This window comes from Mus caroli, chromosome 16, assembly GCF_900094665.2.
Source record: "Mus caroli chromosome 16, CAROLI_EIJ_v1.1, whole genome shotgun sequence".
In the NCBI taxonomy this organism is placed as follows: domain Eukaryota; kingdom Metazoa; phylum Chordata; class Mammalia; order Rodentia; family Muridae; genus Mus; species Mus caroli.
In genome coordinates, this window is record NC_034585.1 from 668891 (window position 1) to 686898 (window position 18008).

General features: G+C 46.2%; 1 protein-coding gene across 2 annotated transcripts in view; it reads right to left on the reverse strand.

Annotated features, from left to right (window-relative positions):
* The window catches only part of Adcy9 (adenylate cyclase 9), a 125568-nt gene extending 107912 nt beyond the window's left edge, over nucleotides 1-17656 (reverse strand). Inside the window, exons 1-2 of one of the 2 annotated variants that reach the window (XM_021184932.1) lie at nucleotides 16923-17656; nucleotides 15003-16738 (exon numbers count right to left, since the gene is read on the reverse strand). In XM_021184932.1, coding sequence (XP_021040591.1) covers nucleotides 15003-16695 — 1693 coding nt within the window. In that variant the 5' untranslated portion in view covers nucleotides 16696-16738; nucleotides 16923-17656. The remainder of the gene's footprint in view (nucleotides 1-15002; nucleotides 16739-16922) is intronic. The other variant, XM_029470752.1, reaches the window with a different exon arrangement.
* Between the last annotated feature and the right edge of the window lie 352 nt (nucleotides 17657-18008).

Sequence of the window (18008 nt, forward strand, 5' to 3'; positions counted from 1 at the left end):
CAGAATTTATACCAAAAAAAAGAAAAAAAGGCTCAAAGATAGCATTCGTATTCCGTTTGTTTGCTTTCTAGGTTGTTGTTTCTTATTGAGTCTTGGGACAGGGTCTCAAGAAGCGCAGGCTGACCCTGAATTCCCTGTGTAGCTAAGGATGATCCTGATCTTCCTTCCTCTATCTCCAGAGTGCTAGGATTACAGGCCGGTACCAGCAAGCCTAGCTCACATACCAAGTAACGTGCTTCAATATTTTCTGTTTTGTTTTTATGGAACAAAGTAAAAGCCAGAGCAAACTTGCTACAGGGAAACATACTAACAGTTATGTAAGAGTTGACAGCAAGAGACAGATCAAAAAGATTAATTTTTAAAATGTAAGGGATGGAAAAACAGAGCAATCTCCATTTTCTTAAAGAAAAAAGCTATTTTAAAAGGAAATTTCTATATTAGTGAAGGAGGAATTACAAGGAGTAAAAACGACCAAGTCATCAGGAAAAAATCACATTTTATTTGGCATATTTCACTTTTATGAAACTGTTTCATACACTGCAAAAATACAGAACCAGATGTTTACATTGGTTAAAACAGGGAAACGTCTGCTGGGCAGGAATGGAAGGTGGCTCGTGCCAGAAATCCCAACACTGCGAGGTTGAGGCAGGAAGCTTGTCAAGAATTCAAGGCCAACCTGAGCTACAAAGTGAGACCCTGTCTCCAAAATGAATAAAGAAAAAGGATTTCTTTTTTTTTTTCTGATTGACTACTGGATGAAATCTTCAGCTCTTCAGAGAACTCAGGCATCCAGAGAGACTTACCATAATTGGTACTTACATCTACAAAATATCAGATGAGAGCGGTTTCATACTCTACCGCATACTTCCCCTAAAACCCTCTAGTAAGGAACTGGCTGGAAGAAAGGGAAAAGCCCCCAAGAACTTAATGTTTAATCAACCTGGAATAAGCCTAGAAGAGAGGATGTTATTTTAAAAAAAATAACTTAACTGGTTATAAAATATGTACATCAAATTATAATCTAGTCCTAATTCTCACTTAACCTCCTCTTTCAGAAAAAACTCAAACAATGGCAAAAATAAAAGAGCTCCATCTCAGACATGGTACATTATTAATCAATAAAGGTTCCTATCACTCACCTTATCCTAATCAGCTTGGGTGTTTCAAAAAAAAAAATACCTGTTCCATCGACTGACAGATGGACAGAGAAAATGATGTCTGCCCTTACACTGATGAGTTCCTGCTGCAAGGTCCAGAGCTCAGGAGCACCAGAGAGCAGAGAGCAGCACAGTGTTTGCCTAGCACATATAGGCTCTTAGTTTTGATCTCCAGCACGTGGGGCAGGGGCACATGATATCTAGCAAAGATGCCATTCATCAAAGGGCCCATGATTCTGTTTGAATGAAAAGTCTGCAGGTTCTGCATCATCACCAACATAAGCTGGGAGGGAAGTTTGGGGAGAAAAGGAAGTGACAGCTAATTAATAAGCATTCCAAAAATTGATTGTGGAGATGCTCACACAGCTCTTTAAAAAAAAAAAAAGTCAGATGGTTCAATGGGTAAACTCCTTGTAGCCAAGGCTGGCAATCTAAGTTCAATCCCCAGGATTCACATGGTAGAAGGAGAGAGAAGACTCACACGCGTTACCCTCTGACCTTTGTATGCATACTTTGGCATACATGTACCCATATACATACACACAAATAAATAAGTACATATTGAGAAACATTTACTGAATGCTTTATATAAGCAAGTTGCATGCCATGAAAATTGTTTCTAAAAAAAACTTTGATATGAAAAAGTAAATCAAAGAAAAGTTCAAATGTATCTATCACCCAAAGGACACTTGCTGACAGTCCACACTCCTCAGCCAAAGCTGTGGGAGAGACAGAAACCTTACTACAGGGCAGGGCTTCTCCAGGGGAAGCATCTGAAACGCAACTGCTATAAATAAAGTAGCAGCATGGGCAGAGCTGGGAAGGCAAACGTTTCTACTTGAGCTCCCACAGCAGAGGAACCAAGCTGACATCTTAGAACCCTCAGCTCTTAAAGCACTCAATGTAAAAAATTCTCTCCTGAGCCAGAAAGAACATTGTGCTAAGTTATTCCAGCTGAGAAATTCTCTGGGAAATGTGTGTAAAAGACAAGGAAACACCCCTGAAATATCTTGTTTGCATGGCAATCCTAAGGTTCTAACCCTTGCAAACAGACAGTAACACCGTCAGTCACTTTGGACGCCTGCCGTGACTCAGGCTGGCAGGCTCACTACCTGAACCTCTGTGGAGTTCAAGTTTGACCACAGGTCATGGGACAAAGGTACTATTCAATGACAACACTGTATTTCAAAACCAAATAGAGCACTTCCCTCTTGCTACTTTATTTCACTAGCCTTGCAAACCACAGAGTGTTACATTCCCTGCCAGGAGAGCCCTTGCTATTCCTTAGAAAGGATAAGGAATGCACTGGAGAAAGGCAAGGTTCAAACCACTATAAACAAAGCAGAGGGTGGGCTCTCTGGTTCACTCCTAGAACATTCTCCCCACTGTGTGTGTGGGGGGGGGGAGGGGACTGGGGATCAAATGGTTTATATCAGTGATTGAAGTGAAGCAAAATGTACAGAGAAAATAAAAAATCTTTATAATATCCGGAGTTCCAATATATCTGGGGACTCCTAGAAAGACCACCAAGTCTCCGACTTACTATACGTGACAGCCAAACTGGGGGATAAAGGCAGGAGAAACCAGTCCTTATGAGTGCCACACTTGGTAACAACCTTATTAGTCTAATATTTGCTCAGTTCTACTAGAGAAAACCATGGCAACACCATGAAATTCATTTTATTGACAACTAATCTTCTGGTCTCTTTCTGACATAATTAATGTTCAGGTTCATGTCCAGGCTAAGGAACACCCATGGGAAGGTGGATATGGCCAGCACAACATGGGGAACCCCTGTGCTCCTAAGGCAAGGTGGGTGGCAAGGAAGGGAATCTCCAGAAGCCCCCAGGCAGCACCATCAAAGAGATTCTGTCTGAAACAAAGACCAACACCCGAGACTGCCCCTTGATCTTCATAAGCACCCACCACACACACCACCCTACTTACCCCCTCCCCCGCCACACACACACACACACAGACACACAGACAAAAAAGAAACACATCCTTTAAACAATTGTATTCATTTCTCAGTTCCCCCAAGCTATTTCAAAAACAGTTCTCAAACTTTCAAAGTGAAGTGGGGTCCTCATGGGATATTCTTGTTTTGTATAACAAATGTGATCCCGAAAACCCATGTGTAAACTTATACTTCTAGAATTCAACCTTACTTATGTTTAAAGGAAGCAAAGAACCCTCTATGAAGTTAAGAATCTCAAACATACCCCATAATTTTGTGGTTCTGTAAATCTGAATTTCCCTATGCTAAATTTGTCTAAATGAGGGTTCATAGTTTAAATCAATGGACAAAGGGGAAACCACTTTTCCGAATTAAGAAAAGTACTATTTTCCAATCCTGAGAGAATCTCAGCTATTCCTAGAGGACAGTGGGGACCTTAAAGCTCAGCCACTTCAGAGTTTATATTTTATAAACAAGAGAAATCTGAAAGTCAGCAAGGCTAAGCAGGAGTGGGGAGAACTCTGCCAAATGTGCTGACCTTGGGGGCGGAGAGAGCATCTTAAGATGGAAAGCTGCTCTGCAAGAGTGAAGCCATCTCACAACTGTGATAATTCTGTAACAGCGCTCCCCTGTCAGACACAGCCTCCACCCCAACTATCAAACAGCGCCCTGACATGACAAAAAGGAACACAGATGACCTTAGAAACTTCTGGAGATAAGAACTCAGTCACATAGAGTCACAAAATACAGTGCCACCTGCACTTTCAAGTAGTCACACTTAATAATGTAAAGTTAACTGGATCAATCATAAACAACATTTACTTAAAACATCAGAGCTTTTGTGATACAATGTTATTTTAATATCTGTATACAAAAAAAAATATATCAGATGACTATAGGTTTTCTTCCTCTCTAGATCAGATTTTTAAAAAAAAGTAAGCTACTATTTCACAAATAAATCAAATATGAAAACAAATGACTGAAAAGCTGATTTCTGTATTGCATTTTTCTCGCTTTGGAAGAAAAAAGCAACTGAACGGAATTTAACAACATTACATAAAAATCCTGGAAGTTATGTAAAACAAATAACCTGAAGCTTTGTTCCCCCAAAAGGGGGGGGTGGGTAAGTGAGTGTATAATGATGGGTTTTATGTACATAAATGACAAATAAAGAATTACCACAAATACAAAATTATTCAAGATAAATATACTTCTTGAGACGTCTGTGGTAAAGCTTGCAGCTCGCATGAATAAATGAAGTCAGTTCACCCTACCTTTCCCATATCCCCTAGGCTTCTGCTTTCCTGTCACACAGCCCAGGCTGCTCTCCTTGCCTTCCAGCCACAGGAACACAGCAGGCCAGAGGCCGTCAGCCTGGCTCCTCAAGTTCACATCCTCAGACCCAGTGTCCTGACTGGCTCTCCTCCACTGCCCATTCTAGTTCCTGTCAAAGCCCCCTCTGTGTTAAAGACTTAGCTCAGTAATGGATACTGTTCCATGCCAGACTATATCCCAAACAGCTACACAAAACAAACTGGAAGGGCAGAGAAGGCCACAGGGCTTTGCTAGGAATGGCTAGGGAGTTCACTGAACAGAGGCTGTAGGGGGGCTACTGTTTGCTTTGGTTTGGTTTTGGTTCTTTTGTAGTGAGGATTGAATGCAGGTCCTCTAAGTCTTGCTAAGCACTCGACAGTGTCCACAGTGTAGAGTGTACAAAGCTGTACACTAGATAGGAGCAAGGACTAGTACCCAAGGCTGCTCTGTAATACACACATACATATACACACACACACATTCTCTCTCTCCCTCCCTCCCCCTCCCCACACTCAGATACTCAGACACAAACACTAGCATGCTCACACAGAGAGAGAAAAAAATTAAGCTTGTTTTTTTAAACAATTATTTTCACTTTACATCTTCTCAAAGACATTTAAAAAGTGGTTCTTAACCTTTCAAAATAAAGTGGAGGTCCCTTCGTATTTGTGGAGTGTCTCCAGAAACTCCATGGATATTAGTGTCATTCATAAACTCTCCGGTCCTTTATATAAAAAGGCACAGCATTTGCACATAATACATGCATGTATTCCTGGTGGGCCTTGGATTACTTACAATACCAACTATAAGTGATATGTAAATAGGCATTTATTCTAGACTGTGCAGGGAATACAGACAAGAAGAAAAGGCTGTACATATTCAATGGAGATGCAATTTGCTTTTCAGAATAATTTCTATCTGAGGTTGATTGAGCCCACAGATATGGAACTCTGAAGAGGACAGAGGGCTGTGTGACCACTGCTGTGTGACCACTGAGCAGCTAGAATATGTCAGCAGTGCTTAAATTGTAAAAAGCTCTTATCTCAAAACAGTGCAGCAGGGTGGAAAGAAATCACTCACAAATAAGTCAGTCAGACACAGGAACACCTAAGGGAAATGAGAGAAGCCAGCACCCTCTCCCAGGAGGCACTGTTCAGAGCAAGGCTCCCAGGAAGGGAACTACTGCAACTGTCTTCCAGAACCTTCCATAGCTATACTGAGTATATTTCTCAGCTACAAACAGGTCATCTTCATCTTGGTGTAGGGTTTTTCTTTTGCTGATCTTTGCCACCATTTATCTATATTTGCAGACACATGTCCTTCAGCAGACCTTAGTGGGAAGATACTGTAAAAATAAATGCCACATTGCTTCATAATTGCCAATTGCAAGAATGTAAATGAGAGCTTCCCAGTAACTTGGAGATGTACGTGGCTTTCCTCTGCAGTTTATTTCTTCATGTAAACATGAATATACTATTAATTTTCCATTCAAAACAGGAGAGGGTAAACTTTAGCTGTCTTTCTGTATAAACATATCAGAAAAACTGAATTAATGAGATTTCAATACCTATAATTTCTTGGTTACTTAAAAATGCTACTGAGAAGAAAATCTACCATAAGCCACTGGGGTTGCATGAAAAAGGACATGGCAGCCAAGCTGTGGGGCCCCCACATGCTTAAGATGATACAAATTGGGTATCAAAATGGAGTGTTCTGTAGAGGGGTGGCTCAGCAGTTAAGAGTGCTTGCTGCCCTCCAAGAAAACCTGAAGTTTGGTTCCTAGTCTCTATGTTGGTGACTCACAACTGCCTATAATTCCAGTACCAGGGAATTGACACACTTCTGGATCCCACTGTCAACTGAACTCACACACACATGCCCACAAAGACACACAAGCACACACATGATTAAAAATAAAAATACTAGCCAGGCAGTGGTGGCACACGGCTTTAATCCCAGCCATTGAGAGGCAGAGGCAGGTGGATTTCTGAATTCAAGGCCTGCCTGGTCTACAGAGTGAGTTAAAGGATAGCCAGAGCTACAGAGAGAAATCCTGTCTTGAAAAACCAAAATAAATAAATAAATAAATAAATAAATAAATAAAAATATTTCAGAAAAAGATCTTCAGCTGGATGTGGTAAGACGTGACTTTAATCCCAGCACTCAGGAGGCAAGACAGGCAGATCTCTGAGTTCAAGGCCAGCCTTGTCTAAGAGCAAGTTCCAGGACTCTGTAGCCAGGGCTACACAGAGAAACTCTGACTCACGAAAAAAAAAAAAAAAAAAAAAGTAAGATCTGTAATGGAATACAATATCAACTAATATAAATCAAATAAAATCCAAGAGAAGTCTATATGTATTCATGAAGAAACCGCTGTTCCTTGAGAACGCTGTTAAGAAAGTACCTGGGGGCTGGAGAGATGGCTCACAGGTTAGGAGCTCACACTGCTCTTTCAGAAGAACAGAGGTCGGTTCCCAGCAGCTACCTCAGGTGGCTCCCAACCACCACCACCCCCCGGAACTCCAGCACTGGATTGAGAGCCAGCTCCAAGGCCTCCACAGGCAAGCCCCCTCACCCATGTGTCATTAGAACAGTCTCTTCTTAAGAAAACCAATTTGGAACATGGCTGGCAAGGTGGCTCAGTGTCACTGCTACACAAGCCTGAGGTCCCATGCTGAAAGAAAAGAGCCAGTTTTCAAACGTTCTCCTCTGGTCTCCACATCCCACTTGTGCACAATGGTGATATTGCAATGTGTGTATGCACACATACAGAATACACAAAAATAAAGTTTTCAAAAGAACCCACCAAAATAAAGAAGGAAGGAATGAGGCCAACGACACAGAAACCTTTACACACGTGTCACAGTGATAGGATTTCACAGCAGGGGACAACAAGTAAAACTGCTGTGTGAACCAGAAAGGGATAGAGAGACGTAAGGTTGCTCTGGGCACTGCTGAAAAAGAATCACCCCGTTCAATACCGTCAGCTGCTGGACTGAGTCTCTGATGAGTTCCTGTGAGCCAAGTCCTTCCTAAGCACTTGACATGTACTCAACATTTAATTGCCATAACTCAGTGAGGTGGGTGCTACTGTTTTCTGATGCATTCCTTTGGATTTAAGTACTGAATTAAGCACTTACTTGGTGACTCTTTCTGATCGTTTGAACATTATAAATTACTGAATCTCTCCCTATTTCACTCTAAAGGACTGACAAAATAGAGACAACAGGAGTCTGTCTTGCTCGGCATTATATAAATAAATGTAAATATAAATAATATAAAAAAAAATCACACATCCAGGTCATATACTCCAGTAGAGGAACACAGTCTATCACCAGATCTTTGTCCATGCTTTGCCAAGGGTAGGAACTTCTTCAATATTTAGTGGATAAATAAAAGAGTTTACAGTAGAATAACAGCTTTTGCTTAAAGTTCAGCCATATCTCCAGGCTCAAAAAGTTGAGGATTTTCCCATAATTCCTCAATTATCTAGTGCCACATCACTGTAAGTACCTCAAAGCTGTAGGGGCTTGAAGCTGCCCAAAAACAATATTGGTGAGCTCCGGGAGTTTGCAGTGAGGAAGCTGCCAAGCTCAGCTGCTACAGTGTAACCAGAGCAAGCTGTAGGGCTTGCAGTCTGGACACTTGCCCTTCAGGCCCAGTCCCTGGTGTGTTCTGGGTTTCAGTGTTCACCAGACAGAGTGTAGCAAAGAAGAGTCCTCTGTGAGGACAAATATAACTTGCCCCAGAGGGGAAGACTTGCAACTGAATGGCCATTGCCACTATGTAAATAAGTCACTTGGTTGATCACTTGAATCCTCTCATCTAACTCTCCCCTCCTGAGCGACAACCTCTGAGGATCTGCCCTCTGTGCACTTACAGCTCCCCGGCAGCCTGTCCAGATCCTGCAGTGAAGAGACACAGCACAGAAAACATAAACCAAGCACCTAACCACTAAATTATACGGCAAGAGAGTAGGCACTTTTAAAAGCTGCAAAACAACACCAATGTTCTCACAGAGGAGCTTTAAGGAAAAGCAAAATTTTTGAACTAAAGTCACTAGTTCCTTCCACAGTAGATGCAAAATGCCTGTCACATGCCTATTTGGGCAATATACACTTAGCACTGCCCTTCTTTCTTTTCTAATTCTTTGTGTGTGAACAGGGCTTCAACTAATTCAGGCTGTCCTCAAACTTTATATAACTGAGGATGACCCTGAACTTCCCATCCTGCCGCCACAGCCTGCATGCTGAGAATACAGGCGTAACCACTGGTCCTGGTGTTATACAGTGTTGCAGATCAAACCCATAATACCATGCATGGTAGAGACAAACACTGCTAGCAGTCATCTTTGAGGTCACATAGCAGGATGTTTGTGAGGGCAAAACTATTTTCATAAAGTCTTGAAGACCTTATTTGCCTTCGCAGCATAGGTGTGTCATGGTGTTACAATAGCTACAGGGGGTAAAAACACTCATGTCGTGCGCTACACAAGGCAGAGGACCAAACTGTACTGTCATGGCACTCTTAGCCACGCCACGCACGCAGAGGAAAATAGTCTCACTGAAGAATGTCCTTGATGAAACAGTAATAATTAATGACTATTAAATCTCAACCTTGAATATGTCTTTTTAGTAGTCTCTGTGATAAAACAGGAAACACACCTCCAGCACGATGCCACATGCCAAGGTCCCATGGCTGCCAGGAGAGCCACTATGCAGCCAGGGGCTGCAAGCTGAATTGGTGGCTTTCTCCTGGAACATCATCTGTACTTGACCTACAGACAAACTCTAGACAAGTCTGAGTGCTGCCAGACTGCTTCTGAAAAACTAACAAAATGAAGCTGTTGCTTCAAGGAAATCAAAAGTGTTTGCTGTCCATGATCAAAGCTCAGACTCTGAAGTGGGAAAAAATTCAGATTTCTCCAAATGACCATGTACATCGCTATAAGTCACAGCTGAAGAGAAAGTTCATTAAAACACCCAGTGAAACATCCTATGACAACATATGAAAGAAGCTGAGAACAAGGCCCAGGGTTCCTTGTCATCACGAAGCTTTAAGAAACTCCTGCTTGTTAATGTTGGCATGGAGTCAAAGAAAAATGCCCACAGTGATCTCAATACCATGGCCCTTCACTTCCCAAGGCCTCGTATGCATCAAGAGAGATGTGCTATGCGCTACACGTCCTTCACTACCCAGGGACAGAGCGCACGGAGGCGGTACAACACAGCTGGACACTAAGAAGGCTAACAAGATGGGTTTCCATTGTTCAGAGTCTATAATTTCTCAAATTAACTTTTGATTAACACAGACATTAAACAAACTTGCAAAACAGACTTCCTGTTCTCACTAATTCCTTATGTCTGAATATAGTTACTTCTTATATATTTTTGTTTTTATTAAAATATTATTTATATTAATTTCTCTATTTTGGTTTCTAATGTGGTAAAAGAAAATCTATGGATAAACAGTGACCTCAATAATTGAGGAGTGTAAAGAGACCCTTAGACCAAATGCTTTGAGCTACTAGCTCTGAGAAGGTCTCATAAACTGGAATGTCCCGCTTTCTTCACCCTGTTCGTAAGTCTACACAGTCCGCACAGTTGGCCTCCAGTGCCTCTGCCCCATTGTCTCTGCAGTAGGAAGGAGAAGGCTGGCATCCTCGCTGACTCCGAGGACCTGAGTCTTCCACTCCACTCAGCACAGAGTGTGGGGAGCAGGTGTGGCAGCAGTCCCAAAGGCGCCAGGGACTGCAGCTAAGTCGTAGGATTTGCACCTGACTTCCTCATATAAGCCACAACCATCTGAGAGCTGCGCAGGTGCACCAGGATACTGGCGAATCCATTCTGATGGAGATATGCCCCTGCTGCCCTGATTAGCTGAAGCTGCATACCTGGTGAGGTGATGTGGCCTGCTGTGCGTGGATGGGAACTGAGAGTATATAAGAGTGAGAGGCCCAGGGCTCGGGGTCTTTCGCCTACACAGTCAATGCGCAGCCCAATAAACGTGTGCAGAAGGATCCTATTGTGGTGTCTTTCTTGCTGGCGAGTCAGGCGTCCCACAACAAAGGGTACCAGTCACTCCAGTACACACGAAACACCGGATTCCCAAGGTCGGGACACAGCGAGAGTCACAGCGTTCTCTGGTGAGCCCGCCCGTTCCCCTGGCCCATCCCTCCGTCTGTGCAAGCCAGGCATCCCTCCCTGTGAGGCTCAGCTCCTTCTCTTTATAAAACCCCTCTGGTGTTTGTTTCTAGATGCTGCTTAGGAAAGTCTGAAGTCTCTTGAATGCCACCTGCACATGAGCCAGAGCCCCATGGATGTGGTGCTGCTTTCTCCCACTCTTTTTGTGGCCACACAGATGAATAGTGACTACAAAAACAAGCACATCAAAATCCCACCAGAAACACCAAAACCATTACCGCCTGCCAAAGGCTCAGACACACCATACCCAAGCATAGAAAAGTCAGTGTGGCATTGAGAGGCAACTCTGGCCCATTAGCAAAAACACAATTATTATGAATCTTCTTTTTAGTGTCCTACGTTTTTAGTAATTCTACCCTAAAATATTACCTTCTTTTCCTCTGCATTCCATCAGAAATTCAGCAAACGGTATTCTTAATTTCCTTGCCAAAAGTTAATTCACTCAAAAGCTTATCTTGGGAATTAACAGCTGTGAGCAAATTACTTAAAGCCACGTAATTTGGTCCCACAGGGCTTGACAAGGTTGTTATAGAAAAGGCCAGGACGGCAGCACATGCACTTGAGAGGCCGAAGCAGGAGGACTGCAAGCTTAACCCAGCCTGGGTTATACGCACACTATGTAGCAAGGCATCATCTCAGACAGACCAACGGAACTCCCAGGGCTGCAGCTCCACAGCTGGCTGTCGTCGCCTCTGCCAGCTGTGGAGCCACATTTTCGGCTTCGGCTTCTCTAAGCCACTTGCTTCCTGTAGGCTGTGTTTCTGTGTGTTTGGGAGATGTTACCCAAGCACGCAGTGGTGGGAGCTGAGTTGCTCTCCCGGGGGCTCCACAGCCTAAATTTTGGGGAAATGTCTTTATCTGTATGACTAACGGTGCAATGGCTACCAGGAATTCTTTCTGTAAGGCTTCAGCCTATCCACATAGGGCCAGGGCAGCTGGAGGCAAGTTCAAAGTTTTACTCTCTGCCCCCATCTCTGCATCTACCACAGGAAGAAGCAAACCTCTGGATAACAGTCCTCATCTTTGGTCACAGCACATAAGAATGGCCACGATCTCTCTAGCTTTGAGGTTTATCTCAACACTACAGCAGGAGCATTCTTCCTGTAGCTCATATTTAGCTGTTTCGCCTCGGTTTCATAATTGCTGTTACTCTGTGGATTATTTCCAAAACCTTGAGCTTCTCCATTACCCCACTAGCGAATCCCGTGTGAGACTAGAGAGCTAACTGCTCACTCAAAGCTCAGCCTCTATGTGATGAGAACAGGACATTTTATCATTTGTACCCTATTGTAGATCCAGAACCTAGAATTGGGCATGAGTCACGGTTTCCAGACCTGTTCATATTCTTCGGCCAGATCCATCTCCCTCCATTCTTACCACAGCAACGCCACACCAACCCTTCCTCACTCCAGAAGATCCCCAGGTCTGTTCCGGAAACATGAAAGGCTCTTTTACCTCAAACTGTGAAACAGCCACACCCCATCCCCGCCTCTGATTAAGCCTAGCTTGGGGTCCCATCCGGTTATCTTAATACTGCTGGCACCTGACCCTCATCTCCACTGACAGCGCAGCTTACCTTCCCTCAGGCCACCCCCAACCCCTCACCTAGGATTTGTTCAAACAGCACATTCATCTTCAGGCTCCTCCCAGGCTAGAAGCCCTAGAACTGAGTTTTCAGTTTGAGATCACCAGGCCTTTTACATAAGTCCCAACAGGGGCTCCTTCCCTCGTTTGAGAGTCTGGATCAAATGCAAACTCTTTAGGGCACCCATTGCCTTCCTAGTCCTGATGAACTGAGTCCAACAGCCCAACCCTACTGAGAAACATGAATGACAGTCTAGGCCCAAGCCGTCTGCTCTGTACTCGGCACACTTCCTTTGCCCATCTGTAGAGCTTAGGCTCAGGACTCACTCTGGCACGTGCCTCTCTCTAGGTCCCAAACATATAAACACACTCGGCAACAACTCTGCCAACCAGGGCCTTGCCAAGGTCAGGAATGCCATGGTCCATTCACAGTGGTGGACATAGATAGGTGTGTTATAATCAGGGGGAGACAGTTAGACAGACAGACAAAGGAAAACAGAGGGAGAAATATGAATGAGAAGAAATAGGAGATCAGCATTCCATTCAGATCCTTTAGGCAGAGGTGGCCCTGCTATGCTGCCACAATTCCAGAATACAAAGGGGAGACAAGAAGCAAAGAAGGCAAACAGGTTTCAAAAGGGGCTGGGAGCTGGGCAGAGAGATGCTCTTGCCACAGTCCTGTCCATGTGTTTTTCAGAATGAGCAGAGAAAATGGAATAAATAAATAATAAATAAATCACTCTTGAGAACATGGTTCAAGGAGAGAATACTGAACTTAAAAATCAGCAACAATTCATCCAAGCCTTTTCTTCCTTCCCTTTCATCTTTTCTCCCTTCCCTTCCTCTTCTTCCTTCCCTTCTCCATCCATTTACAAACCTTTTGTACACATCTCATGTGCATTTCTTTTTAAGTTAACTTACCACATTTACACTATTCGGAACGATTAAGCTTATTTGCAATTAAACTTTAAACTGCTCCCCCACCCCAGAATTTCTTTTTGTATTTTTCTTGAGGGGATTTCTTTGAGCCCCTGGGTCTATAAGTAACAGCTACTATTATTTTTGAAGTCCAAATGCTATATATCACACAAAGCACACCTCACAAAACTGCCTCCACTATCCTGTGACCCAACACATTCGATCTTTACATACACTGCAGTGCAGTGCGGTCCAACACCACAGGTCACAACTGTGCCACAATCCCTGTCATGGAGGGCTTTCATCCACTGATACCATGAAGCCCCAAAGCAGGGGCCACATTCATAACTGGAAAGACATTTGTCATAGCAAGATCTTTCCAAGGGAACTCAAAGCATCACTTGTGAGCTGGTCAATGCCCACGTTCAAATCTCCCTAGACCAAGGGAATTCTCTGGAGAAATTTTTCCTGCTATGTCTATAAATTGCTTAACAACTAATAAAAACTCAGGAGAAAGAAAACCCACACTGGCCAGAGAAGAATAAATGGCAAGGGAACTCAGATCACAAACTCCCACAGAACTCCCTGCAGTGCTATAAGCCTGCACAAGAACAACTCAGCCACTCTCTCATTTCCCCATCTGATTTAAACCACCACCTCTCCTCCCTAAGTTCCCTCTCCTGGGGTTTTTTAATTGTGTAATTATTCGACATTTGGATACCACAAAACACAATACTGCTTTAATGTAGCTTTTCAAAATTGATGTTAATTCTATATACTTCTAAAATAAATGCTCCCTCAGTCCTGAAGGTTTATAAAGTGGTGGTGCACGACTTTAATCCCGGCACTCAGAAGGCAGAGGCAGGAGGATCTTGTAAGTTTGAGGCCAGACTGTCTATAGAGCATGTTCCAGGATAGCCAAAGATACAAAGAGAAATCCTGTCTCCAAAAACCACCACCACCACCACCACCACCACCAGGACAGTAAAACACTGTTTAAAAGTGCAGGGGATGGGATCCTTTTCTGGGTCCCATTTTATACATCCATTTTCTAGACCTCAAAGACTTTTGTTCTACACAAAAATAAGAAAATAAACAAAAGTAAAATGTAACCCAGCAAAAATTCCAAGAACACTAAGGACCTTAAAACTAAGGGCAAATAACAAAAAATAAAAATAAAAGAAAAAAAAAAAAAAAAAAAAACTAAGGACAAAGAACCAGATGCAAATGTGAGGGATGAAAAACTTCCCAACAGCTGCTGAAAGATAGAAATGAAAACTTAGGAGAGGGGGAGGGAGGGCAGGAGGGTCAGGGGAGGGAAGATTGATGACTGCACACTAACAGGCACACATGTCTAATTCCCCAGGATCCTACAGAACAGAGTCAGCTTCCTAGCCCTATTTTGACCATAAGCAAAGCAAGGCCTGAAGAAGAAAAGGAGTTTGGGGTTAACAGTTTTGTCAAAAGAGATAGGGAAACACCTACATGGAGTTTAAGGGCAATTTCTTTAAGTGCTAAAAAGTTGTAACTTTCAAAGGTCTCTGATACCCACACACACTCACTTGGCTTTCTACCAGAATTTCAGAGACATCGCAGCCAACAGGCAGGGTGTGAGTTTTCAAAGTTCTCCTTCCTTTAAGGTCTCATCTAGGTCAGCCCTGTCTCCGTGTTCCTGTCTGCACTGTGACTAGGTCTATAACATCTGACTCACTAGAAAAAAAAAAAAAAGGCACACTGATTCCCCACAGTCAGGTGTACCGATACAGCCAACTGCCTCCAGACACTATCGCTGGAAAGAGGTTTTTCAATTATTAATACCATGGAATGCAAACAGGATGGGGAAGGGAGAAGACAAAGAAAAGCACGTACCTTTCAACTGGTCAGCAACCACACTCTGCCCAAGGCGCTCAATAACTCTCCCATCTTCCATTTCATACCTGTCGTCTAAGTATTTTGCAGTGGCCTCAGATATGTGAACTTTGCCAGCCACTCCCAGCTGCTCCATGAGATTAGCCAAGTTCACATCGTTGGACCACACATCAAATTTAAACCTCCTCATGCCCAGGATGCCACACAGGACAGTCCCCGTGTGAACCCCAACACGCATGTTCACCATCTCTTTCTTCTCCTGGCAGAACTGCTCGATGGCTTTTATCATGCCTAAGCCCATTTCAATGCAGCAGTAGGCATGGTCTGCCCGGGGCTCCGGACACCCTGCCACACAATAGTAACAGTCTCCCAGAGTGCTGATCTTCTCACACTTGGTCTCCTCACACAAGCGGTCAAAGCGACCAAACAGATCATTGAGTAGACCTACCAAGGCATGAGCAGATTTGTTGGCGCTCATCTTGGTGAAACCCACAATGTCTGCAAATAAAATACTGACTTCTTCAATCTGCTGCATCTTAAAGGGGCGGAATGCTATCGGTGCCTTCTGTATGGAGGACTTCTTCTTCCTGTTCTTGGGACTGGAGGTGGCATGCCTCTTGACGGAATTCTCACTCTCCTCGTCCCCTTGTTTCATTAAGTCGTCAGCTATGATTCTTGGCATCACTGAATGAATCATCCTTTCTTTCAGGGCTTTCTCTACTTCCAGATCTTTGCCGTGCATAATGGATTGTCCCACCTTGAGAAAGGTGCTCCTGGACCTCACCTGAGACATGACAAACAGATGGATCCCGATAGCGTGAATGCACACGTGAAGCAGGGCTCTGCTCAGCAGCTCCCAGTGCAGGGCCCCAGGGCCCGGGGAAGGGTAGCAGTCTTCGTTTCGGAAATGGTAGCCAAAGGTCTCAAAAAGGACAGAATAGACCACCCCCAAAAACAAGCTCAGGTACAGAGGTAAATGCATGACTGTGTAGAGCAAAAAGAGCACTTCGATGCATATGGAGAAGCTTCCAACTTGAGATAAGCAAGTGTCCGCCGGAGTGGCCGTGAGAGTATGATTGGAGCTGTCAACACGTCCTGACAGAGGTGTCCAAACCTGAAACTGCGCAGCCAGGGTCAGGGCGAACACCAGCAGGGTGAGAGCCAGCGAGGTCCACGCATAATGCCGGGCGTACAGCTTGGTGAAAGTAAACAGGAAAAAGCCCACACACACCACCAGGAAGCATAGAGCCGGGACCACCATGACAATCACTTTGGATCTCATGTGGACAGCGAAATAGATGCTCCAGAGAAGGCAGGCGAAGCCCACATAAAAGAGTGCGTACCGGAAGCGGCGCTGGGTCTGCGGAAAGCAGCGCTCCAGGCAGGCCTCCTCCAGGTTCATGGAGTCAAATTTGGGGTCCCACCACCGGCTGGAGGCCCTCTCAAAAAGCTGGGGCAGCTTCTTCTGTCTGCGCAGGCGACCCCCGCCGCCAACCCTCCGGGGAAGGCCCCCTGAGTCTCCCGAGCTGCTACAGCTGGAGGAGATGCTGTACTTGCAGTGCTTCGGGTGGGTGTTGGAGGACAGCTGCTTAGGGTTGATCTTGACCCTCACGCTGTTGCTGTCTCCGCTTGAGTCGCAGCTCACCTCGGTGCTATGGTGATGCAGCAGCTGCTGGTGGGGTGAGGAAGCCATGTTGCCGAGTTCTTGGAACCTTTCCCGACCAGGTCAGGGGTACCTGCAGGCAAAACCAGCAGAATTAGAGCGGCCTGACTACACACACTCCCGGAGGGCCACGCGACCTGTGCTTGTCGCGAGTGCGAGCTCTGGCGAGCCACTTGGGAAGGCACCATATGCTCACCAAAACTGCCCATAAAGGCGAATAAACGCGCCAAGGCGAGCGAGAACCGCACGGGCCGTACCTGGTGCTCCCGGGGTTCTCGTGCCGCGGCCGCGCTGAGTCTTGGGTCCCCGGTAGCGCTGCGCTGCGCTCCCCTCGGGCGCCGTCGCCCGCTGGTGGCCTCTCCCCGTGCGCCTCCAACTGCAGCTCCAGAGGGAAGTTCAGACCTTGAGCGCTCCGGGCACCGGGAGCAGCTTTCGCAAAAACAACTCGGGAGGCGAGCACCGCTTCATCCTGCCGCAGCAGCGCCCGGTGCGGTGCGTCAAAGCGCCCGGGCCGACCTGCGGCTCCTGCCGCGTCCCGTCCCCGTGCCACTAAGCACCAGCGGGCTACCCTGCCCCGCGCCCCTGCTCACGAGCTTGAGGAGCCCGAGGGCCGCCCGTCCGAGCGGCCGGTCTAGCAGGGCCTGCTGCCCGCAGCCGAACGCACCCCCGCCCAGAGCCGAGCTCGGGGCACTGCGCGGGCCCCTCCACAGACCGCGGTGCGGGCTGCCGCAGAGCCTGACTCCCGCGACGCCGGCTGGCCAGCACGCCGGTCGTCCGCACGCCGCGCCCACGCCCCAGGGGCCCTGCCTGAGCTACAGATGCCGCTGCGGCTGCGCCCGCCGCCCGCTCTCCCGCAGCCGCTGCCTCAGGTCGGAAGAGTAGCAGCCGCAGCCGCAGCCGCCGCCACCACCATCTCCGGCCCCCTCCCCCTCCCCCTCCCGCTGTCACTGACAGACGCGCGCCCGCGCCGCCCCTCTCCTCTGCCGCAGCGCGCACGCGCGGCCCGTCACCGCACGCACGTCACCGCCGGGTCCGGGACACGCGCACCAGCAGCGCGCCACCCCGCCTAGGAGCGCGCGCCCGGCTCGGGGCTGCAGCGGGGCGGGGCCGGGCGGACGCGCTCTGGGCTCCGCCCTCCGCCCCGGGCTGCTCCGCGCCTGGGCCGCCTGCTGTGGGCACCAGGCCTCCGCCTTCTTCTAAGGCCTTGGCTGTCTCTGACTACTTGCCCGGCAGCCGGGCCCCCAAGTCCGCACAGGAAACATCTAAGCTCAGTTTACCTTTTGGATACATCGAAGTTTTCAGTCCCTGGCTTTGCTCGATTGTGACCTCCCTCCCCTTCTGCC